Source organism: Lynx canadensis, chromosome A2, assembly GCF_007474595.2.
Source record: "Lynx canadensis isolate LIC74 chromosome A2, mLynCan4.pri.v2, whole genome shotgun sequence".
Lineage (NCBI taxonomy): Eukaryota > Metazoa > Chordata > Mammalia > Carnivora > Felidae > Lynx > Lynx canadensis.
In genome coordinates, this window is record NC_044304.2 from 90,696,015 (window position 1) to 90,722,738 (window position 26,724).

Consider the following 26,724-nt stretch of genomic DNA (forward strand, 5'->3'; position numbering starts at 1 on the left):
AGTATGCCCTTCCTTCCACTCCCAGCCTTTTGAGGTGAGAGCCTGGTGTCAGTCTTCTTGAAGGCATATGAGTTGAGATTGACTCACCAAAGTTTTTGTTTTTACTGTCTGCTTAATGGTAAATTCTGCTTGGTGTGCTAGCATATCTCAAAATGGAAAATTCTATTGTAGTAACTGCTTGTTTTTGGTTATTCCAGGATCTTTTTCTTTTTTATAAATTTAATAACATAGTTTATAGTTACTGCAGAATGTAACTATGAAAGGATATTTTTCTTACCTGAAATTTTGTTTAAAAGTAAAATTTCTTTGCCAGTTTTGCTTGTAGTGTGAGGAATATGAGTTTACTTTCATAAACTCCTCTTTGTAAACCCCATTAGATGCTTGAGATATTTAATGTCCTCAGGCCCACACACGTTTATCTTGATGTTGCAAGTGAAAAACCTGGTTACTTAGGGCATAAAGTTTAATGCCCAAACATGAATGGAAAAAATGAACAGGAGAAAATGGAATAGCTGTAGCAAAGAGAGAAATTTGAGTTCTTAACCGATACGCATACCAGTCAACCTGGTTTTCAAGTTCAAGCTTTACTATTTCATAAGTATGTACTAAGATAGATAAAATAATCCTTTAAGGTACAGCATGTATTGTGAGTTAAAGTGTGGGATTGTGATGCTTCCAGCTTTGGTTTTCTTTTTCAACATTACTTTGGCTATTTGGGGTCTTTTGTGGTTCCATAGAAATTTTAGGATTGTTTTAACTCTGTGAAGAATGCTGGTGCTATTTTGATAAGGATTGCATTGAGTGTGTAGATTGCTTTGGGTAGTTTCCACATTTTAACAATATTCTTCTAATCTATGAGCATGAAATGTTCTTTGATTTCTTAGTGTTGTCTTCAATTTCTTTCATAAGCTTTGAATAGTTTTCAGCATACAGGTCTTTTACCTCTTTGGTTAGGTTTATTCCTAGGTATTTTATGGTGTTTGGGCATGTAAAATGCAGTCATTAATTTAACAATGTGCCTCTTAATACAGTCCTTCAAGCTATCATAAACTGTATTCTTATACTTACAGCCATGCGAAGAGGTATAGTTAGTGATAAAGCTGAGGTAATAAGTAAACAAATAACAGAGTTGGTGATAAATTCTGTATAGAGGATTCAAATAATGGGTAAGTAGGTGGCTGTTTATGTAGTCAGGGAAAGCATCTCTGAGGATATGAATAAGATGTTCCAGCAGTTTTTTGTCTTTTTATTTTTGATTGGTTCATATTGTTTTTGTGTTGAGGGAAGAAATCCCCTGGGCATGAATAAATTTGGCATGTTTGAAGGAGAATATGGATGGAGCACATGAGGCCACGGGGAGGTGGCCGACTGGAGTGGTGACTAGAGGCTGGATCATATGGTAATTTGGAAGCCAACTCGTGGATTTGGATTTTATTTAAAATGTGAATAAGATAGTATTAGTGAGTTTTGAGGAGGAAAGTGATGTGATCAGGTTTATGTTTTGAAAAGATGATTGTACCTGCTGTTTGAATATTAAGATTTTTAGGAAACAGACAGTGGTAGAAGCAGGGAGATCAGTTAGAAAATAGTCTTAGTAGTTCTAGTGAGCTACAATAATGACTTGTACTAGTGTAATAATATGGAACTGCTAAAAAGTTCTTAGATTCTGGATACATTTTGGTTTTGGGTTTAGCAGAATTATTCATAGATTGGTTATGAGATGTAAGAAAAAAAAGGGGAATCAGATGACTTCAGGGTATTTGGCTTAAGAAATGGGGTGGATAGGTGTGTTGGTTGATGAGATGGGAAAAATTGGGACGAAATATTCAGGGAGGAAATTAAGAGGTCCCTTAGGCTGTGTTGAGTTTAAGATGCCTTTTAGACATCTGAAGTGGAAATGCAAGTAGATAGTTGGATGCAAAGTTTGGAGTGGGGGAGCAGTTTCAGTGCTGCACCAAGAGATTTAGGAATCACCATTAGCAGGCATAGAAAACATTTTAAAGCCTGAGAGTAGCTTTTGTAACACATATAGAGGAAGATTATCAAGTGAACAAATAATGATGCTTAGCACAATTAAATATGGTATTTGGTGGTCTGAAGAGTTGAACACAGCAAAAGAGACTAAAGTGGGAAGGAAGCAAGGACAGTGGTCTCCCGGAAGCCAAGAGGAGGAAGTGTTGTACTGAATGCTCCAAAGGTCAACTGAGATAAAATTTAAAAGTGACCAAATTATTTGTCAACATGACATGGACCGGCTGCCCTCGACAAGAGCAGTCTTAGTGGAAGTTGGGGAAGGGAGCTTAACTGGAGAAGATGAAAGGAAGCCAAGTAAGTAGTGACAACATTTGGAAATAATCCTTACAGAAGAAGTTTTGATGTACAGTGGGAGATACTTTATTTTTTTAAATGGGTACTATTATATAACAGAGAAATAAAAGGCATCCAAATTGGCAAGGAAGAAGTCAAACTTCCGCTATTTGCAGATGACATGGTACTGTATGTAGAAAACTCAACAGATGCCACCAAAAAATTGTTAGAACTAATACATGAATTCAGCACAATCATAGGATATAAAATCAACATGCAGAAATCTGTTGCATTCCTATATACCAGTAACAAAGTAGCAGAAAAAGAAATCAAGGAATTGATCCCATTTGCAATTACATCAAAAAACAATAAGATACCTAGCAATAAACCTAACTAAAGAAGTACTCTGAAAACTATTGAACACTTGGGAAAGAAATTGAAGAGCACACCAAGAAATGGAAAAGCATTCCATGGTCATTGAAGAACAAAACATTGTTAAAATGTCTATACTACCCAAAGCGATCTATACATTTAACGCAATCCCAATCAAAATACCGCTAGCATTTTTTGCAGAGCTAGAACAATCAATCCTAAAATGTGTATGGAACCACAAAAGACCCCGAATTGTCCAAGCAATCCTAAAAAAGAAAAGACTGGAGGCATCATAATTCTGATTTCAAGGTATATTACAAAGCTGTAGTCATCAAGACACTATTGTTACTGGCACAAAAAGAGACACAAAGATCAATGGAACAGAATAGAAAACCCAGAAATGGACCCACAACTACATGGTCAACTCCTCTTCAACAAAGCAGGGAAAGAATATCCAATGGAAAAAAGTCCCTTCAACAAATGGTGTTGGGAAAACTGGACAGTGACATGTGGAAGAATGAAGCTTAGACCACTTTCTTACATCATACACAAAAGTAAATTCCAAAAGGATGAAAGACCTAAATATGAGACATGAAACCATCAAAATCCTAGAGGAGATCACAGGTAGCAACCTCTTTGACCTTGGCAACAGCAGCTTCTTACTAGACACGTTGCTGGAGGCAAGGGGAAAAAAAGCAAATGTGAACTGTTTCATCAAGATGAAAAGCTTCTGTACAGTGAAGGAAGCAATCAAAACTAAAAGGTAACTTATGGAATAGGAGAAGATATTTGCAAATGACGTATCAGATAAAGTCTATAAAGAACTTGCCAAACTCAACACCCAAAAAACAATTCACTGAAGAAATGGGCAGAAGACATGAATAGACACTTTTCCAAAGAAGACATCCAAATGGCTAACAGACACATAAAAAGATACTCAACATCACTCATCAGGGAACTACACATCAAAACCACAATGAGATAACCACCTCATACCTGTCAGAATGGCTAAAATTAACAACACAAGAAACAACAGGCATTGACAAGGATGCAGAGAAAGGGGAAACCTCTTGAACTGTGAGTGGGAATATAAACTGGTGCAGCCGCTCTGGAGAACAGTATGTAGGTTCCTCAAAAAACTAATAATAGAACTACCCTATAATCTAGCAATTGGACTATTAGGTATTTACCCAAAGGATACAAAAGTGCAGATTCAGAAGGGTCCACAGACCCCAGTGTTTATAGCAGCATTATCCACAATAGTCAAACTATGTGTGTATGCATATATATGTGTATATGCATATACACATATGTATACACACATACACCCACACAACGGAATATTAGCCATCAAAAAGAATGAAATCTTGCCATTTGAAATGACATGGATGAAACTAGAATGTATTAGGCTAAGCAAAATAACTCAATTAGAGAAACCATATGATTTCGCTCTTATGTGGAATTTAAGAAACCAAACATCAACATATGAGAAGAGGTGGTTGGAAAGAGGGAGAGAGGAAAACACCACAGGAGACTCTTAATGATAGAGAACAAACTGAGGCTGATGGAGGGAGGTGGGTGGGAGATGGGCTTAGATTGGTGATGGGTAGGGGCGCCTGGGTGGCGCAGTCGGTTAAGTGTCCGACTTCAGCCAGGTCACGATCTCGCGGTCCGGGAGTTCGAGCCCCGCGTCAGGCTCTGGGCTGATGGCTCAGAGCCTGGAGCCTGTTTCCGATTCTGTGTCTCCCTCTCTCTCTGCCCCTCCCCCGTTCATGCTCTGTCTCTCTCTGTCTTAAAAAAAATAAATAAACGTTGGAAAAAAAAATTTAAAAAGATTGGTGATGGGTATTAAGGAGGGCAGTTGTGATGAGGACTGGGAGTTGTATGTGAGCGATGAATCACTGAATTCTGCTGAAACCAATACTGCACTAGATGTTGGCTAGCTAAAATTTAAATAAAAATGAGTGCTATTACATCATGAGATTGACATAGGAGAGAAAGAACAGTGATCTTACAGGGGTAAGAATAAACAGCCAGAGTCTTTGAAAAGATAAGAGCTGAGAGGGTCAAAAAAGTAGAAATGGTGGAGGAGTTGGTCTTTGACAAGAGCAATGATGAGAGGGAATGCAGAAAGTGTGCATCTAGATGCAGACATAATTGACCAATTTTGTTGTGGGAAGATGAGGAGGTCCTATGAATTCCTTGTGTTTTCGTTGGTGAAATGAGAACTGAGGTCATCACCTGGGGTAGAAGATTTGAGGAGAAAGGAGATGGTGTGAAATACTAGTCATTTTTGGAAAGTGGGAGAAGCACATTTGCTATGGAAATGTAAGGTAGCTGATCAGTGTTGAGTGCCCATTTGAAATGGTGTTTACGAATTTAAAATTAGATGATATATTCTTTTCTTTTTTTTCTACAACAATCAAGCAGGTGCAGAAAGAGAAAGTGGAAGATTTAAGTGTTTTGGAAGAGAGAAAATGGGTCATGGAATCCATCTTGGAGACAGAGAAAATTGAAGAAATGATGTATGTGGAGGCAGCCTGTAAGCTGCTGTGGCTCAAAGGATGGTTTCAATAAGGAGGCAATAGTTAGAACTATTTTTATTTTTACTTCCTCCTTGAGAGACCATTAACACTAATTCCGTCATGCTTTTTGCCCTGTTTACCTCATTTTGCCTAAAGGTTCAGACTTCTCAGATCATAGCCTGTCCTCTGGATTCGTGGATTTGTGCATAGCCTAATTTGATCTACGTTCCTTACTACTGTGACCCACTCTCCTTTCCTTTTCCAGACTCTTCTGTACTTCCTGAAGCACACAGTCAGCAAAATCCTTTATATCTTCAGCCTTTTCTCTGAAAGTTCCTGTTTACTTTGAAGGGTTCTGTTACTGAACCTGGTTATTCTTTGAACTTACTGCATTCCCTATAACCATCTCAAGTGGGTATATTTTCTCTCATACTTTGGTACTAGAAGAAAGGTAGGAGATGTTGTATGCTCTTTATCTCCTGTTATTCTTTCCACTTTCCCTTCTTCCTTACAGTTTGAGCTCTGGAAAAAAGGAAAGCTATCAGGTGAGATCCCCAGAGCTTGTCACGATTGCCGTGACTTTGTTTTTGACCATTCCCCTTTGTTCATTGATTGGTATAGCACCAGGCTCCCTGCATTTCTTTCCATTACTACCTCAGTCACATCCTTGATGACTTGAACTTCCAATTGTTGATAATCCGTGACTTCTGTTTTCCTTCACTTTCTTCCTCTAGTAATCTGCACTTCTATTCCTTCTCAAGGAGCCACACACTCCTGTGGTCATGCCCTAGACCTTGTTATCAAAAACCCCATCTCCAATTTCGATGCTGCATGGTAATTATAAGCATCTCACTCTGATCTCCACCTTGTCTTCACAACTCCCTTCCTTTGGGAGTCTACCTTAGCTGTTTCTTTGATCACATTGTGACTTAAATGCAGTTATTCTACAGTTCTTCACAGTTCCATTCCTGCCACCTCCACTGTAATCACTCCTTTGCATACACATTCAAATCTTTGCCCACCCCTCCTTCCCCACTCCACCCACCCCTCATCACTGTTTAATTATAATCTCTCTTACCTCTACATATTACCATAGCAATTTCCTTGGCTTGAGAAAACCTCACTTAATTTTCTCAGTTAAACCTCAAATGGACCCACAGCATACCTTGCCATATATATATATATTTTTTAATGTTTGTTTATTTTTGAGAGAGAGAGAGAAACAGAGCATGATGGGGAAGGGGCAGAGAGAGAGGGAGACACAGAATTAGAAGCAGGCTCCAGGCTGTCAGCACAGAGCCCGATTCGGGGCTCGAACTCACAAACTGTGAGATCATGACTTGAGCCAAAGTCAGATGCTTAACCGACTGAGCCACCCAGGTGCCCCGATCTTGCCATATATTTTTGTCAGGTTATTCTCTCTCTTCCAGAAAGACTTTCTCATGCTTTTCTTTATTCTCAGCCATTAAACTCTTATTCTCAATAAATGTAAAGCAGTCTTTCCATCACAAAATTTACCAACCTATCTGTTAGGCAGAATAATGCTCCTCAGCCCCCCAGAGATGTTTGCTTCCTAATCCTTGGAGCCTGTCAGATGTTTTAGGTTACATAGTAAAGGGGAATTTAGGTCACAAATGAAGTTAAGTTTGTTAATCAGTTGACTAGACATGGGAAGATTATTCTGGAATATTCATGTGGACACAAAATAATCACAAGAATTCTTAGAAGTAAAGAAAGAGGCAGAAGAGAACCCAATTGATGGCAGGATGAGAAAGTCATGATCCTCCTTTGATGGTTGTGAAAATGGAGGAGAGTCCTAAGGGTAAGAGTGTGGGCAGTCTCTAGAAGCTGGAAAAGCAAAGGAAACTGATTCTCCCCTAGAGCCTCCAGAAGGAACACAGACGTGCTGACCTTCATTTTAGACTAGTAAGACAAGTTTCAAACTTCTGTTCCCCATACCTGTAGGATAATCCATTTGTGTTGTTAGTGGTAATTTGTTACAGCAGTCATAGAAAACCTACTCATTCAAATACTTGTCCATCCTCCAACCCCCTCACAATACATTATTTTACGTTCTGCCTTCCCTTGTTTAAATGGATGAACTGCTTTGTCTCATAAAGACAACCTTCTGTATGGTACACTGGGCCCCACCTCTTGTGTAATCAAGAACCTTGCTGCTGACTTATCTTCTCTTTGCTGCGTTGTCAGTTTTCCCTCTTTACTGGATTGTTCTAATCTGTAGTATCGCTCATCTGGAAAGAAAAAAAAAATTGACCTCTTGTCTGCTTCAAGTGTCACACCTCATTCAAAGCCACCCTCACCTTTCACATAGATTCTTGTCACCTAGATCACTTTAGTTATCTCTCAACTGATCTTGCTGTATGTTCTCTTCATTGTTATGATCTCCTCTTCATAGAGTAGCCTGAGTGACCTTTTTCAAGTACTAATGAGGTCACATTATTACTGTCTTACTTAAAACCCTCCATAGGCTTCCTTTTCATAATATTTAAAATTGGAAGTGCTTTCTGAGGCCAATGTAACCTGGCCCTGATCCTGGCTACCGTTCTACCCTTTTCTCTCTCTGCTGCAGCTATACTGACTTTTTTTTTTTTTTTTTTTTTTTTTTTAAAGCAAACTATCTCGGGGCGCCTGGGTGCCTCAGTCGGTTAAGCGTCCGACTTCAGCTCAGGTCACGATCTCATGGTCCATGAGTTCGAGCCCTGCGTCGGGCTCTGGGCTGATGGCTCAGAGCCTGGAGCCTGCTTCCGATTCTGTGTCTCCTTCTCTCTCTGCCCCTCCCCCATTCATGCTCTGTCTCTCTCTGTCTCAAAAATAAATAAAAACGTTAAAAAAAATTTTTTTTTTTTTAAAAATAAAGCAAACTATCTCATTTTGTCCTAATGCCTTTGCACTTGCTGTTTCCTCTGCTTAAGATTCTCTTCTTGCAGATATGTCCATGCTCACTAAGTTCGTTTAGGTCTCTGCTAAAATATCCCCACTTAGGCCCATCTTGAAGTAGTACCCTCCTGTCCTGTCACCCTCCCAACATTTGTTTATGAATTTGCCATCAGGCTTATTTTCTTTTTTCTTTTCCAGTCCTAAATTTTGAATAGGGGGTGGTCAGTAAATGGCAACAAGAAAATGTAGTAGTATTAAATGTAAAAAGATGAGGAGGTTTTTGAAGGAGAAGAGAGAAGAAATGTATTGGAAGTAGCCATGAAAGACCATGAAAATACATACCTTACCTCCTAGAACTGGAAGAAATAGGATATAAGAGAAAAAAACAGTGCTATGAGGAGATGATCTTTCCTCATAGTTGATGGGTTTCATGAGATAGTGTGTGTAAAGCATTTACCACAGTTAATTGTACATATCAATCAGTACATTTCCTTCCATTGGCAGTATATGTATTTTCTGTCTTTTTTCTTAGAGGAAAGGAACAGGGACCATATAGGAAGACCTTTGTCAAAGGCAATGGTAATAGAAAAGTGAGGCTAAATCAGAATATTCTGAGATTTAAAGCAAACATACAGTTCTTGGAGAGTTAAAGTGTGCCCAAAGAATCATAGAATCAATTATCAGTGGTTTGCCAGGTGTGATTAGAGCCTTAAGTAAAACTAGATTTGGCTAGGGGCGCCTGGGTGGCGCAGTCGGTTAAGCGTCCGACTTCAGCCAGGTCACGATCTCGCGGTCCGTGAGTTCGAGCCCCGCGTCAGGCTTGGGCTGATGGCTTGGAGCCTGTTTCCGATTCTGTGTCTCCCTCTCTCTCTGCCCCTCCCCCGTTCATGCTCTGTCTCTCTCTGTCCCAAAAATAAATAAACGTTGAAAAAAAAAAAAAATTAAAAAAAAAAAAAAAAAAACTAGATTTGGCAAAAAGCATTCTCCTTGCCACTCAAACAGTGCCCTTTTTCAACTGAAAACTATTTTATTTAGAAATCATAGCTAGATATTACTGCAATTAAATTATCTGATAAGCAGTCAACATTGAAATAAATTCTAGGAGAAACTAATTCTCATAGCTCTTCTACAGGAATTCTTGCTGCCCTTTTCCCTTTGTCATTTCTATCCATGAATAAACTAGAAAGCCCTGCAGGAGTTTGGGATTATATAAGTCTCAAGGTGTACAAATATTTGAAACTCCATGGGTTTTTGGCTGTTTCACATGGACAGATTTCAAGAGTGTATATTTATATCATAATTGAAAGTCCATCACCTTATTGTTCATATATTTTTGATGAATATATGAATATATTATCAAGTATTGGAGCAAGGATTATTTTCTTCTTTTGGATGTAAATAAGCAGTTTTACTCTTGTTTAACTTTGAGAGATTGAGTTTGGATTTCCTGTTTCTTTTTCCAGAGAGCGAAGGGCGTTCCCCAACTCACATTACGGTGCTTTGTCGAGGCCGAGTCTTTGTCTTTGATGTAATGCATGAAGGATGTTTGATGACCCCACCAGAGATTCACAGGTTTTTAAACTACTTTCTTGAGTCTTGAGGTGTTAAGTTTTTGCTTGAGTTAAAAAAATAAATTTTGGGGGCGCCTGGGTGGCGCAGTCGGTTAAGCGTCCGACTTCAGCCAGGTCACGATCTCGCGGTCCGTGAGTTCGAGCCCCGCATCGGGCTCTGGGCTGATGGCTCAGAGCCTGGAGCCTGTTTCCGATTCTGTGTCTCCCTCTCTCTCTGCCCCTCCCCCGTTCATGCTCTGTCTCTCTCTGTCCCAAAAATAAAATAAACGTTGAAAAAAAAAATTATAAAAAAATAAATAAATAAATTTTGTTCACAATTGCCTTTGTATAAAGGGACAGTAGGCTAAAAAGAAGTAATTCTGTATATGCTGATTTTTGCAAATTTATTATTTTTAGCTTTCATTTTTAACTTTATTAGATGTATATGAATCTATTCTACTTGGAGAAAAAGAAAACATTCAGAATATTATCAATTCCATTTCTTGCCCCAGAATTTATCCCCATTAACTAGTTTGGTGTATTCTGTCCTTCTGTATCCGTTCTAGTGAATTTATATGCACATAAAGACTTATAAAAAAGAATGTAGTTTATATCTAGTATGTATTTAAATGCATATAAATAGTATGTATACGTAGTATGTACGTATAGTATTTTGTGTGTTTATATTTTCAAAGTATAGTATGGAAAATTTCAAAATTTTGAGGGAACTGTATAATGAAGCTCTTCCATGTTCTCATACCCCAGCTTCAACAGTTATCATCTCCTAGCTTCAACAATTATGAATTCATAGCCTTGTATCAACTTGCTTTTTCTCCTCCCCTCAGTCTCCTATGGATTATTGTAAAGAAAATCTCAAGACATAATGTTTCCACTAAAATATTTTAGTATGTACCTCTAAAAGATAAGGACTCTTAAAATCATACACATGCAGTACCATTATCACACCTAATGACTTGCTTCTTTTAGAAAATGAAGAATTCTTTAATATCATTAATATACAATCATTTGTTCAAATCTTCCTAGATTGTCTTATAAATGTTGAGTTGTATGTATCTATATATATCTTTAAAATTTTTTTATTAAGTATTACAAACATGTACAAAAGTGCACACAGAAATATACAGCTACATACTCATGTAACCACCACCGGGTCAAGATAATAGAATATTTCCAGTATTTTAGAAATTTCCTTCATACCACTTGTCAGTTACCGTGCTTTCTCTTCTTTTCAAGGGTAATTATTTAGGCTTACGGTTTTTACTAGAACAAAAAATGATGCTGTGAGAATCCTTGTACGTTTTCTTTCTGATTACACTTAGGAAAGGACTTGTTGAGTCATAGGGTATGTGAACATTGAAATTCAGTACATAATGCAGTTTTCGAAAATAGTTATACTAATTAGCACTTTCATACATATATGACTATGTGGGAGGAGTTCTTTATACTTTTTGGATGTGAGCCTTTTGTTGTGTTTATGTGTTGAAATCCACAGAATAGAAGATGTTTATACCCTATTAAAGTATCTTTTTTTTTTTTTTTTTTTTTTTTTAGTTTTTCTATTAGGGAAGTTGGCACACAGTGTTAGATAAGTTAAATTTTTAATTTTTTTTAAATGTTTTTATTTACTTTTGAGACAGAGACAGAGCATGAGCAGGGGAGCGGCAGAGAGAGGGGGAGACACAGAATGTGAAGCGGGCTCCAGGTATCTCAGCTGTGCTGACAGCTCAGAGCCAGATGTGGGGCTCGAACTCAGAGTGAGATCATGACCTGAGCTGAAGTCGGACGCTTAACCGACTGAGCCACCCAGGTGCCCCTAGATCAGTTTTAAGTGCGTAACATAGCGATTCAACTTTTTCCTGTGTTATACTATACTTACCAGAAGTGTAACTACCAATCGTCACCATACAACACTATTAGAATATCATTGGAGATAAAATTAGTAAGAGTTGGTGATTGGGCTTAGAAAGAAAAGAAGGTATTAAATAGGACTGAAATTTTTAAACATGGTTGAGTAGGCAAGTACTATTATAACAGAAGGAGGCAGCAGAGGAGGAGGAACCATTTCATTTTTTTTCTTGTTTTTAATAACTACTTTATTGAAATATAATTCACACACCATACCTTTCACCCATTTAAAGTGTGCAATTCTTGGGGTGCCTGGGTGGCTTATTTGGTTGAGTGTCCGACTCTTGATCTCAGCTCAGGTCGTATTCTCAGGGTCATGGGTTCAGGCCCCACATTGGGCTCTGTGCTGGGTGTGAAGCTACTTAAAAAAATAAAGGGTGAAATTTGGCAGGTTTTAGAATATTCACAGAATTGTGCAGTCATCTCTACAATCAATTTTAGAACATTTTGTTACCTCCAAAAGTAACCCTGGACCCATAAGCAGTAAAGCTCTATTGCTCCCCAGCTTTCACCCCATCCATTAGTAGACACTACCCATATCTCCCAAACACTCTAATCCCATTAGCCTGGCATAACCACCAATGGACTTTTTGTGTCTGTATATTTGCTTATTCTGGACATTTCATACAAATGGAATCTTAAAATATATGGTTTTTTGTGTCTGGCTTCTTTTACTTAGCATGATGTTTTCAAGGCTCATCTGTGTTGTAGCATGCTTTATTACTTTATTCTTTTTAATGGCTGAATATTCCATTCTGTGGATATGCCACATTTTATGTAAATATTCATCACTTAATGGACATTATGAATAATACTGTCCTGAACATCAGACTTTTGTGTGAATATGTATTTTCGTTTCTTTTGGGTACATAACTAGGAGGGAATTGCTAGGTCGTAGCTCTGTTTAACTATTAGAGGGAATGCCAAACTGTTTTCTAAAATGACTGCACCATTTTACATTCACTTCAGCAGTAAATGAGGGTTCTAATTTCTTAGCATCCTCACCTCACCAACACTTGTTATTATCTGTCTTTTTGGTTATAGCCATCCTATAACCTTGGCTATCACCAAAAAGGTGTGACGTAGGATCTCATTGTGGTTTAGTTTTGCTTTTTTATAATGACAGGGATCTTGAGCATTTTTTTTAAATGACTAAGAACTTTTTTTTTAAGTTTTTATTTTAATTCCAGTTTAGTTAACATACCTAACTGTGTTAGTTTCAGGTATACAGTATAGTGATTCAACAATTCCATACATCAGCCGGTGTTCATCATAACAAGTGCATTCCTTAATCCTCATCATCTATTTAACCCAATCCTCCCCCCACCTCCCCTCTGGTAATCATCAGTTTGTTGTCTGTAGTGAGGAGTCAGTTTCTTGGTTTGTCTCTCCCTTTTTTTTTCCCTTTTGCTCATTTGTTGCGTTCTTAAATTCTACATATGAGTGAAACCATATAGTATTTGTCTTTCGCTCGCTTATTTCACGTAGGTCCATACATATCATTGCAAATAGCAAGATTTCATTCTTTTGTATGGATGAATAGTTTTCAGTTATATATATATACCACATCTTTTATCCATTCATCAATCAGTGAACACTTGGGCTGTTTCCATGTCTTGGCTATTGTAAGTAATGCTGCTATAAACATAGGGGTGTATGTACCCCTTTGAATTAATGTTTTTGTCTTCTTTGGGTAAGTACTCAGTAGTGTGATTGCTAGATTCTAGGTAGTTTTATTTTTAACTTTTTTAGGAACCTCCATACTATTTTCCACAGTGGTTGCACCAGTTTTCATTCCCACCAGTGGTGCAGTAGTGTTCTTTTTCTTCTGTACTGTTGAGCATCTTTTCATGTGCTTATTGACCATTTGTATATCTTCCTTGGAGAAAAGTCTATTAAAATCCTTTTCCGATTTTTAATTGGATTGTCTTGTGATTATTGAGTTGTAAAACTTCTTTCTTTATTCTAAGTATGTCTCTTACCAGATACATAATTTGCAAAATTTCTCTCCCTTTCTGGAGTTCTCTTCTCATTTTCTTCTTGACTTCCTTTGAAGCACAAATTCTTAGGTGGCACAAATGTTTTAATTTTTACAGAGCCCACTTTTCTACTTCTTTGGTTGCTTGCGCTTTTGGTGTTGTATCTGAGAAATCGTTGCCTAATCCAAAGTCATAAATATTTAGGGGCACCTGGCAGGCTCAGTTGGTAGAGCATCCCACTTTTGAGCCTAGCATCATGAGTTGAAGCTCCACATTGGGCATGGAGCCTCCTTAAAAAACAAAAACAAAGTCACAAAGATGTATACCTATGTTTTCTTCTAAGATAAGCTTTTTTTCTTTTAATTTGGAAAGGGGACAGGGAGATGATTTTTAAATCTAGTTTGGAATGCTGACTGAAACTGAAGTAGAGATATCAGCAAGCATTAGGAAATTTGGTACCAGAAATTTTAAGAGAAAGTGGGGTTGAAGTTAGAGATTTGGTTGCCTCTTACACAAAGGTAATAGACAGTTAAAGCTCTTAAACAAATTGATGAAATTACCAAAGGAGAAACTTGTAGAAGACGTCAGGAGAGGTCAGTGACAGATTTGGGGGAACATTTGGCGGTGAAAAGAGAACAGATGATCAGTGAAATAGACTGAGCAGACAGCGAGGTAAGGAGACTGCCGTGGAATAGTGCTACAAAAGCTAAGATAGAAGATAATTTTAAGATTTACTCCTGGGTGTTAAATACTCTGTGATCAGGAAAACAGGACTGAGATAAACCTACTACATTTGTTTTATGGGATACTGTTGGTGACTTTCAGAAATGCAGTTTCACGATAATCATTGGAGGACAAAACCAGATTATAGTAAATGAAAGTGGAAAGTAATGAAGGCAGAAACCAGAATGTGAGAAAATCTCAAGTATAGAATATTTTGGAAGGTGTAGGAGTCTAAAATGTAAATACTGGTAATACAAATTTTGTGCTTTTAAATATCAAACAATGCATGTGTAGCTAAAAAACAGATGCATAGATGGCCAAATTAAAGGAAAAGTGGTTATCCTAGTTACCAAATCTGTAGCATTTAAAAAATTTTGAACAGACTTTTAAAAACTTTATTGAGGTGTGATTGACATATGAAAAGCTGTACATGTTTGTGTACATCCTGATGAGTTTGGAAATAAGTACACACCCATGAAACCATCACCACAATCTAACATAAACCTATCCATTACCTCCAAAAGTTGCCTGCCTCCTTTATTTATTTATTTATTATTATTTTTTTTTTTTTAATTTTTTTTTCAACGTTTATTTATTTTTGGGACAGAGAGAGACAGAGCATGAACGGGGGAGGGGCAGAGAGAGAGGGAGACACACGCTCCAGGCTCTGAGCCATCAGCCCAGAGCCCGACGCGGGGCTCAAACTCCCGGACCGCAAGATCGTGACCTGGCTGAAGTCGGACGCTTAACCGACTGCGCCACCCAGGCGCCCCCCTGCCTCCTTTATTTAATAATTTTTTTGTGATAACACTTAACATAAAACCTACCCTCTTAATTTTTTAAAGCATACAATACAGTATTGTTAATTACAAGCCCTGTGCTCTACAGTAGATCTCATTCATCTTGTAAAGCTGGAACTTTGTGTCCTTTGACTAATTACCTGCCCCCCCCCTTTCCTCCTTACCCATGTCCAGGAAACCACCATGCCACTCTATTTTAGCTTGCTCCTGTAAGTGATATTATGTAGTATTTGTCCTGTGTCTGACTTACTTCACTTAGTGTATTGTACTCCAGGCTTATCCATGTTGTTGCCAATGGCAGGATTTCCTTTCCTTCTTTTTTAAGGGTGAATGATACTCCATTGTACATGTATGTTACATTTTGTTTATCCATTCATCTGTCAGTGGATACTTAAGTGTCTTACACCTCTTGGCTGTTGTGAATAATGCTGCAGTGAACATGGGAGTGCAGATGTCTCTTAAGGTCCTGACTTCAATTCCTTTTGGATATACACTCAGAACTGGGATTGCTGGGTCATAAAGTAGTTTTGCTTTTAATTTCTCAAGGAAACTCCTTACTATTTTTCCATAGTGGCTGCAGCAATTGACATTCCTACCAACAGTCCACAAGAGTTCTTTTCTCCACATCCTCACCAACACTTATTTCTTACTTTCTCATAACCATCCAGATAGCTGTGAAGTGATGTATCATTGTGGTTTTGATTAATATTTCCCTGATGGGTAGTCATGTTGAGTACCTTGTCGTGCACTTGCTGGCCATTTGTATGTCTTTGAAGAAATGTCTGTTTAGTTCCTTAACCCATTTTTAAATTAGGGTTATTTGGTTTTTTGGTATTGAGTTGTAGGGATTCCTTATATATTTTGAATATTAACCTCTTATCAGATACATGGCTTGCAAATACTTTCTCATATTCTGTAGGTTGCCTTTTAATTTTGATGTTAACTGTGCAGAAGCTTTTAGTTTGATGTAATTTTTTGCTTTTGTTGCCTATGCTAAATCTCTGGATTTTGGATTGATGAAAGTGTATTTCCTTATTGAAGAACCCTGTTATTTGCCTGTCAAATGTTTAAAGATACAGGAAACTCATCAGTTTGGGAGTATAGAGTACTTTGGAGTGAAAATTTTTCTTTAATAGAGTCTTTAAAATGATTGTAAGGAAAACTCAAAGAAGGCTTGGCCCAGAATGAGAACAGAACCACACTGGGCACCCAGGCCTGGAGGATGAAGGAACAGGGGCCATCCAAGTTAAACTCTGTGTGTACCTTCTTTACAGGGTGAAGCTTCTACTTACATTAAAGTTCTCTGGACACTTTTCCTTTCTCTTCTGATTTGGTACAGGCCCCCTGCAGGCAACGACTATTATCCCTTTGCCTCCCAGTGAAGCTGGAAAGGACTGGAACTTTGAACTCCTACAGTTCTAGGTTCAAATCTCCTCTTAGACACTTACCTGTTAAGTGACCTTGGCAAAATTTTTTAACCTTTCTGGATCCCCATTTTTCCTTGACAAAGAGGATAATACCCCATAGGTAACTTATGTTAACCAGAGGCCTATAGGCCAAATGTGTGTATTGCCTGGCTCTGTAAAGTTTTGCAAACTTGATTATTTCTAACATGTTTAAATGAGTAGGCTTCACATACAAAAAAAATAAAAAAATAAAAAATAAATAAAATAAAATGATTGTTAGTAACATGTGAAAACATTTAAAATTGACAACGTATTCTATTTTTGAGGTTACACACAAATATTAATTGGTTATAGAGTAATTCTTCTGTTAAATATATATGCACATAGTTTTTAGTTAGGTAAGATGTACATAATATTTGTGATACCATTTACAGAATATTTTTCAAGTTCTCTATTGTAAGGGATATTTACTTAGACCCCAGAAGTACATGTACATTTTGAAAGTATAAATAATACCAGCCAAACAGCAAATTTAATTACTTAAGTTATTAAATATACTTTTGTGTTAATAGGCCACACACTCACTTTAAAAACAAAAAAAAAAAGGAGATAAGGTGTGGGAAATTGCTGTTGAGATCATAATCCCTTTCTTTGGATACTACATCAAAACATTTAAGTACTGATAAACAATATGACCTATTAAAGGCTAAAAGTAGCTAGTGATCCTGCTTATGCTTTTTTTACATATTCTTTCTTTAATCTTCCCTAAGGCAATTGACATATATTCACAAGAAGTGCCATAGTGAACCCGATGGACCTGGGATACCAGCATTAACCAGTGAGGAGCGAACCCGATGGGCTAAGGTTATAATTTATAGTTGTGTGTGTGTGTTTTTTTTTTTTTAACTGAGGTATAATTGACATAACATTGTATTAGTTTCAGGTGTACAGCATAATTAGATATTTGTATATACTGTAAAATGATCACAATAAATCTCACATAATTAAATTTTTTTTCTTGTGATGAGGACTTTTAACATGTATTCTCTTAGCAGTTTCGAAATATGTAATAGGGCATTATTAACTGCACAAGTATCTCCCACTTTTTGAAAGTTTTGGTTATGTCACTACACTCTCACAAAGTACCTACATTAGTACTGGGTTTTGTGCATTGAAAGAAACCCAAGGAGGATTTTTGCTTTCATGAAAAAAAGGCAAAAAGCAAAAATAGTGTCAGCAAGTGTGTGTCACAGCACGTTCCTTGAGCAGCAAGAGTGGCACACGAAGCTCATTCCCCTGGAGCTGCCTTCAGAATCTCACCATCAAGCTCTGGGCATCTGTGTCTGGGAGCACCTGTGCTTTATCTGACTTTATTTGTGCATCCCTTCACAAGATGTGTCCTGTGTTATCAGTAAAGCAAAAGCGAGGTTATTTTTGGAGAACGTTCAAACCTGTTTCCATATAAATTAATGGTAATTGCCTCTTTGCTCTATACCATTTTGGCTCATGAAAGATTTCATAGGAATAGTCTACTTTCAGGTAGAGGTTTATGCTTTTCTTAATAAACCTTTTCCCTAACAGACTATTTTTAGATTTTCTGGATATATTTAGTTTGTAACATTTAATCATTATTTCTTTGTCTCTTAGGCACGAGAATATTTGATTAGTCTTGATCTGGAGAACTTGACTAGGTTAGAAAAAATTCAAAGCAGTTTACTGGTGTATTCCCTAGAGGATAGCAGTCCACGTGTAACGCCAGAAGATTATTCTCAGGTACTTGACTATCTGTTCTGTTACTTCTTCTCACAGATTATTCTGGAAGGCTCTTGTGTATATTAAAGATGAAAAGATTTTTTGTTACATGCGGTTTCTTAAAATTTTTACTTAGCTGTCATATATACATTTACCAGATTGAAGCTTATACATAAATATCCTTTGTAAATTCTTCCCTCATTGTTGAGGTAATTTAGATATATCTTGTACATTATTTAAAGAAGTATGGCTATTGTTTGGATGAACAGAAAATTTGCATGGGACTCTGGGCTAAGTGAGCTTATCATGCCAAAGGTGACATGAGAACCTTCCGGTAACCCACAGCAGTGTGCCTTGACATCTTAGTTGGTGAGGTCTGTTCTAGGAGTTATATCACTCTTGTAAGTAATTTATCATTTGATTTTTATTGACACACTGACTTTTAGTGAGTCACGAGTACAGAGTAAATGTGGCCTTACTTTGTTTCCTTCCCTGCCCCCCCAGGGTAATGTTATCATTTCCTGGGAAACAATAAAAGGTAGTATTCATACCTGTAGAAGTCTCTTAGGCTTTTAAAAACACTTAAATTATTTCATAATGGATTCATCACGATTAAATAGTAGAAAAAATAAAGGATTGAAAAATTTTGTAAGTAAAAATAACTTTAGCTGGACTTTTTTAGTAGGAAAGTCTGCAAGCTTTTTTTTAAAATTTTTTTTAATGTTTATTAATTTTTGAGAGACACCGACAGACCATGAGCGGGGGAGGGCAGAGAGAGAGGGAGACAGAGAATCTGAAACAGGCTCCAGGCTCTGAGCCCGGCCAGGGGCTGAACTCAGCACAGAGCCTGATGTGGGGCTCAAACTCATGAACTGTGAGACCATGACACAAGGCAAAATTGTATGCTTACCCGACTGAGCCACCCAGGTGCCTGGGAGAGTCACCAAACTTCTTGAGGAAGAATATATTTTAATGTAGTGTTTGAACTTTTACTGCAGTCTAGTTAGACATGCATTTAGGTTGTAGCCCACTACACGCGTATACACACATAATCGAAGTTTCACAAAATAGTAATTACTTTTACTATTTGTGATAGACTCTGATATTTATTTTTATTTTGTACTTTTTTTGTAATGAATGTTTACTCTGATGTGCTAAATTGTTCTCATGGCTCACTAATGGGCCAAAACCTACTGTTTAAGAAACAGGCTTAGTAGGGTATGAATTCTTGAAATATTCTTCTTGTAACTAGACTCTAATGACTAAACTTATCACAGCTTCTTAGACTATTCAAGTTGCAAAAGCTTTGTCTTTTCCCTTCGAAGTTCTCTAAACACCCATGAGTATTTTACCAGCTTTCTGTTTACTGGTGGGATTTCTTGAGATTTTGAGAAATACCTAGAGACAGGGCTGGAATTCGTATGATATCTTTATAATTATTATCATTTTATTAAATTTGGTTTACCTGAAGAGGAAAAGTGGGTTTTGTGTGTGTTTGTGTGTGTGTATATACACGTTTAAGGTATAACTACTTATATACCTTTTAATATTAAAATTCTTTTAATTTTGAAACATTGAATTTGTTTTAGGTAACTGCAATGATTCTTGCAGGAGATCCAACATTGCGCTGGGGAGACAAATCTTATAACTTGATTTCCTTTTCCAATGGAGTATTTGGCTGTAATTGTGATGTAAGTAAACTACTAAAGTTACTTTTCCTTTCAATTGTTGAGGTTAATTTAGTGGCAATAAACTATAGTAGTTAGGCTGTGCTGTGGTCAAATAAACACTTGTATAGTTCTGTAACATTATACTAAAAGGCTTAGTTATGAATTCCAGTGAAGACAGAGTATAGGACAAGTTATTTTTATTCGTAGTAAGGCTGACGGTTTGACGTGTATCTGCAAAGTGGAATTTGCATGTATTTTATGTAGTTAAGGATTTTAAAGAGTTTTGAAGGTCTTGAAGTCCACTGTTACCTGTTGGTTGAGAGTTACAACCTATTTTAAAAGATACAGCATTGGGGTACCTGAGTCGGTTAAGCCTCTGACTTCCGCTTAAGTCATGATCTCATGATTCGTGAGTTCAAGCCCCACATCAGGCTCTGTGCTGACAGCTCAGAGCCTGGAGCCTGCTTTGAATTCTATGTCTTCCTCTCTCTGCCCCAACTGTGCTCACATTGTTTCTCTCAAAAATAAAGATAATAAAAGCATTGAAAAAAAAGATAGAGCATTATGTGTATGTTCTGTGCACAGAGAGATATATGTGGATATATCTCTAGATTTACCCAGGAATTATTATTTTCCTAAAATGGCACATGATCCTTGGAACATTTATTTACACTGTAGATATTAAAGTGATGCTTCTGGGGCGCCTGGGTGGCGCAGTCAGTTAAGCGTCCGACTTCAGCCAGGTCACGATCTCGCGGTCTGTGAGTTCGAGCCCCGCGTCGGGCTCTGGGCTGATGGCTCAGAGCCTGGAGCCTGTTTCCGATTCTGTGTCTCCCTCTCTCTCTGCCCCTCCCCCGTTCATGCTCTGTCTCTCTGTCCCAAAAATAAATAAACGTTGAAAAATAAATAAATAAATAAATAAATAAAAAATAAAGTGATGCTTCTACAATTTTTTACCTTCATAATAAAAAGAAAAAACTTGTTTCTTTTTTTCTCCTTTGATCATCTTTATTAGCTCTACCTTGCCATTTTCTGATGGCCATTCAAGAAGTCTATAAACCAAGAAAATTAAAAAATCAAAGTCAGAGTTGCAGCATACACTTGTAATCTCATTTTAAGACCTTTCATAAAATACGTAATTTGCTATAAAGTAGTATGAGGTAGATTGTTTTTGGTAGCCTTCCTCCAGAAGCTTTTAACGACTGTACAATACTAAAAAGACCTGTTATGTTGATCTGCGTTCAATAGTTGTGTTAGTCAGTATTCAGTGCTGGGTGATAGAAACCTAAATTATACTGGCATTAGCTTAAGAAGGTATTTGTTGGCATAAGGTTACAGCTGAATTTGAGTAAGGCTGACTTCCAGTGTCCAAATGCTTTTATTAGAAATTTCCCTCTTGGGGCGCCTGGGTGGCGCAGTCGGTTAAGCGTCCGACTTCAGCCAGGTCACGATCTCGCGGTCCGTGAGTTCGAGCCCCGCGTCGGGCTCTGGGCTGATGGCTCAGAGCCTGGAGCCTGTTTCCGATTCTGTGTCTCCCTCTCTCTCTGCCCCTCCCCCATTCATGCTCTGTCTCTCTCTGTCCCAAAAATAAATAAACGTTGAAAAAAAAAAATTAAAAAAAAAAAAAAAGAAATTTCCCTCTTCATTTTTTACACTTCTTCCTGTGTTTGACTTCAGGTGGACCATCCCATGTGGTCGTTGTACCCACAATGTCTTGTCTTCACATTCACAGCTCCCTTCAGAGATTAGTGTTCTTCATGCAAATGGCCAGCACACCAAACGTCCCCCTCCCCCCCACACACACTGCCTCCACCATCCTAGTGGTTCCAGCAAAAGCCCTTGGAATAATGCTCACTGGTTGTGATTGGCCTTTGTCTATCATGTGCCCATTCTGAGGGATCAGGTGCTCTCATTTGTGTGGCCTGGGTCACATGTTAAACCTTGGAACCTAGGGGGTAGAATCACTCTCATTCATACCACCACAGCATATGTGGTGGTTGCCTACAGAAAAATAAATCTCAGAAGAGGGCGAAGGGTTGATGAGCAGGTAATAAACTAGATGTCTATTATAGTACCTCATCAGAGTGCAAGTTTGTTGTGAGTCATTTTAAAGATTTCTTGTCTCTTATCTTCCTTGGGATTCATTGTTGACAAAATACTTGTTGTTAATTGCCTCCATTTTCTTGACTTCTTTCTATTCCCCGGAAACTATCCTTTGTATAGTAGCTAACTACTTCCTAGTGTCTTCCTCTCTCTTTCTCTTGACTTGTCTGCTGCAGTTGATTACCTTCTTCATACATATTCTGACATTGCCTCCATCTCTTAACAGTCTTTTCCTGTGTACTGATTCTGACCTTAGTATTAGTCTCACTGTTTCCTCTTTTGTGTGTTCTCTCCCCTGGTTTAATAGTTTCATTGACCATTTGTATATGGGTAGCTTAAAGTTATTCGGTTTTTTTTTCAAGTTTTTATTTAAATTCCAGTTAACATACAGTGTACTATTAGTTTCAGGTGTACAATGTGGTGATCCAGTACTTACATACAGTACCCAGAGCTCTTTGCAAGTGCCCTCCTTAATTCCCATCACCTATTTCACCCTTACCCCCACCCACCTCCCCTCTGGTAACCAGCAGATTGTTTGCCATAGTTAAGAGTCTCTTTCTTGGTTTGCTTCTCTCTCTTTTTTCCCTATGATCATTTTTGTTTGTTTGTTTCTTAAATTCCACATATGAGTGAAATCATATGGTATTTGTCTTTTCTATGACTGACTTGTTTGGCTTAGCATAATACTCTCTAACTCCATCCATGTTGTTGCAAATGGCAAGATTTCATTCTTTTTTATGGCAAAGTAGTAATATTCTATTGAGTATGTATACCACAACTTCTTTATCCATTCATCTCTCAGTGGAGCAGTTATTCTTTTCTAGTTTTTACCTATTCTTATTTTGAGAATTTTGTTTCATTGTATATTGTTCAAACTGGTTGTTGTATTGTTACATAAGGGCAAATTATTCTCATCATCACTTTCAACCCTCAAATCCCTCCAAAAAACTCCTTGCACTACTTTGACTTTTACTAATAGCACTAAACTCTTGATACTTGCTCAAATTCAGGATGAAAATAACTTTAATGATGTTTTTTCATCTCTAAATGAAGAATATTGGTCTCAAAATAAACACACATCTCAGCAAAAATGAGATGTTTTCTTGTAGTAAGTGTATGGACATGTTTTATGTGTATTTATTAATACCCACTTATTTTAAAATTCCATGTAGGTTTCCCTTGTAACCTGAGATGATTACAGAAAAAAACAATTTAACCTATGTAAAATATCATTAATAGAGTGTATACAGTTGACCTTTGAACAGCATGGGTTTCAACTGTGTGGGTGTAAATACATGGATTTTTTTTTTTTCAACGTTTATTTATTTTTGGGACAGAGAGAGACAGAGCATGAACGGGGAAGGGGCAGAGAGAGAGGGAGACACAGAATCGGAAACAGGCTCCAGGCTCTGAGCCATCAGCCCAGAGCCCGACGCGGGGCTCGAACTCACGGACCGCGAGATCGTGACCTGGCTGAAGTCGGACGCTCAACCGACTGCGCCACCCAGGCGCCCCAATACATGGATTTTTAAAAGTATATATTTTATTTTTATTTTTATTTTTTTTAATTTTTTTTTTCAATGTTTATTTATTTTTGGGACAGAGAGAGACAGAGCATGAACGGGGGAGGGGCAAGAGAGAGAGGGAGACACAGAATCGGAAACAGGCTCCAGGCTCCGAGCCATCAGCCCAGAGCCTGACGCGGGGCTCGAACTCACGGACCGCGAGATCGTGACCTGGCTGAAGTCGGACGCTTAACCGACTGCGCCACCCAGGCGCCCCTTTTATTTTTATTTTTTAATTGTTTTAAGTATATATTTTATATTGTGATTGAAAAATAAGATAGAAGTTGCCAAATGACTAAAAGTGAAGGAAAGGTAGAGAAGAGATGCTGGGAAGGCTGGAACAGCAGGGCTCCTACGTGCTCCTGGCAGTCCTCACCTCACTACCTGTGCAAAGTTTGGTTCACTGAGGTCTTGAACTGAAAGGAGCAGAGGAACTGGAGGCCAGTCATTGTCCACAGTTGGCCAGGAACCACAGAATGATAATCTGCACTCCTTCCAACCCTTTCTCCGTGCCACGGGTCCAGGAGAATATCTGGGGCAGGATAGTACCAGGCAGGAACCTGGGTTGCAGAGCTCACGGCAGGAAGGAATGCTGTCTGAGGTGCTGAAAATTCTCTGAAGTAGAAAACTAATACTGCTGGGAGCCGCTTGCCAGCACTTGCCACAAGCAGAAGCTGAGTTAGAACCATGCAGAGGGGTCAGGGGAGCAAGCAACCTAGCGAGAAGGGTAATGGTGCTCTCTCTTCGCCATTTCTCTGCCTTCCCCTAGAATCTTCTTGGAAGGAGGTTTCCTGCATTCCTGGGTAGCTTTGCTAATTTGGGTGGGAATGAGGAGATGTGTAGTGCCTTGTTCTACTAATGTGCTATACAGTAAGTGTATTTTCTCTTGCTTAGGATTTTCTCAACGTTTTTTTTCTCTTAGCTTTATTGTAAGAATGTAGATATAATACTTATAACACAGAACATGTTAATTGACTGTTGATGTTATTGGCAAGACTTCGGGTCAATAGTAATTAAGTTCTGGGTAGTGAAAAATTATATATGGATTTTTGATTGCGTGAGAGGTCAGTGCTGTTCATCTGTATACTCTAAAAGTTGGTCTATTCTATATCCAAAGCCATGTCGCTGCTGTATTCCATTGGTACTTGAATATGTACTTTTGTGATTATAGCAGTTAATTACATTTCCCTTTTGGGGTTTAAAATCCTGGGGTCAACTATTCTGTCTTCTCTATACAGGCTTTGTTTTAGGGCTTTGTGAAGGGCACATAAGAAGCATATAATAAAGTTATTAAATAATAACAGCAGTTACTGATGATTGCTGTGGTCCAGGTTCTGTAGTAAGTACTTTATAAGCATTATTAAAATCATTTTTCTCACTAAGCCTGTGATTATTATCCCCACTAACAGATGAGGCAGATTACTTAAAAAATTAAGTAACTTTTCAACACTTGAACAACTAGGAAATGGTAGAGTTTGGACTCCTAATCAAAGCCCTCATTCCTAAATAATACGTTACACATATTGTCTCCACATAAATAAAAAGAAAAGGAAGTTAAAACTGTATTAACAGATAAAACGTCACGAAAGCACTTAAAGTTTTCATAGTTCCTAACTTTTAAAAAAATAGATGATAAGCTTTCTACCATGAGATGGATAGGGTAGAATTATAAGTCAAAGAGACTTTTATCCTCCAGTCTTGCTTTTTCTTACTGGCTCTAGTAAAAGAGTTATAAATTAATAGTATTTTCTCAAATGAAACATTGTGATACCAATAAAAAATTCTTTGTAAAGTTGCAAGATGCAGTTAGAAAATGTACTTGTCACTGATCTGTGTGTCTTATGGGTGCTGTTGCTGACAGGTGGGGTGAGTTGTTCATGCATCTTGTTCTGAACTCTCTCAGGAACCTTTCCTCGTGTTGTGGCTGCTCTCTAGTTGGTAACAGTCTTCATCTGTACTTCTAGGCTCCACTGGGCTGTTCGAGAGGGCAGTGGATCTCTGTAATGTTGGGGTGATATTTACGATACCTAACTCCCTCTGAAACTGGGTCCGAGTGTGCTCAGTTCCTATCTTAAGCCTCCCATCTTTCTCTCCAAGGCTGGTAGTGCCACATACAGTTCATGGATGGTAACTGTTTAAAGTGAAGCAGTAACATGGAGAAAAAATAAAACTATTTGATGTAATTGTCAAAGGACATGGGAAAAAGAAGGCATAAAGTTTGTCCTCCACAGTAAATGATGGAAAAATTTACTAGCTGCAATTCCTTTCTCTTAATATAGTTGTCAAACCCATAATACCCCTGTAACTCAGCCCATCTTTCCAGAATTCCTTAAAGGTTGAGAATTATTTCTGCCACATCTGAACAGTTTTGTAGATATAAACACAAAATTGTTATGCTTTTTGATACTCAACCTAGTGGTCTATGTTTTCACCTAAAAAGTTTGCATCCATGCTCAGTTTGCCTTCAGAAAGTCTGCCAGCCTTATTTGTGTTTTGCACAGTGCTCTTAAAATTTCAGAACATCTTAGCACTGCACACATACACCTGCTTTCACTTCCAGCATAAATATCATTACCTAAGGATCTCTAATTAGGTGCTTCCAGCTTTAAGTATTTGTTCTTTCGCAGCAGATAAAATACAGCAGTCATTTATTATGCCATATATTCTTATTAGGTGAAGCATTTGAATTTTGCAGTTTATTCTGTATTAAGAATGAAGGGTAGGGAAATGGAAAATGAAATATTGGGTCAAATTTTAAGTTGACATAAAGTATTCAGTATCTTGTATATTTTCATTTTAGCATGCTCCTTTTGATGCGATGGTTCTAGTAAACGTCAGCCATTATGTTGATGAGAAAATTGTAGAGAATGAAGGAAGATGGAAGGTATGTCAGAAAAAATATTTCATCCTTTTTTTTCCTGGTAGTTTTTTGATTGAGCATTTTTAAGTCTTCCCTATTTTCAGGGTTCAGAAAAAGTACGGGATATATCACTTCCAGAGGAGCTCGTTTTCACTGTGGATGATAAAATCCTAAACAACATTAAACAGGCTGAAGCCCAATATCTCAAGCAGGTAGATTTTTTTAACTTTTTTTCTTAGAAACTGATGCTTTGTCTTTTAACTACCGTATATAAAAATTTGGCTACCA

General features: G+C 37.8%; 1 protein-coding gene across 3 annotated transcripts in view; it reads left to right on the top strand.

Moving 5' to 3' along the window:
* Positions 1 to 26,724, top strand: part of CROT (carnitine O-octanoyltransferase) — a 55,242-nt gene that overhangs the window by 16,348 nt on the left and 12,170 nt on the right. For all 3 annotated transcript variants that reach the window (XM_030307876.1, XM_030307875.1, XM_030307877.1), the window contains 6 exons: positions 9,566 to 9,674; positions 17,257 to 17,350; positions 18,134 to 18,259; positions 19,828 to 19,929; positions 26,377 to 26,460; positions 26,541 to 26,648. In XM_030307876.1, the coding sequence (XP_030163736.1) occupies positions 9,566 to 9,674; positions 17,257 to 17,350; positions 18,134 to 18,259; positions 19,828 to 19,929; positions 26,377 to 26,460; positions 26,541 to 26,648 (623 nt within the window). The remainder of the gene's footprint in view (positions 1 to 9,565; positions 9,675 to 17,256; positions 17,351 to 18,133; positions 18,260 to 19,827; positions 19,930 to 26,376; positions 26,461 to 26,540; positions 26,649 to 26,724) is intronic.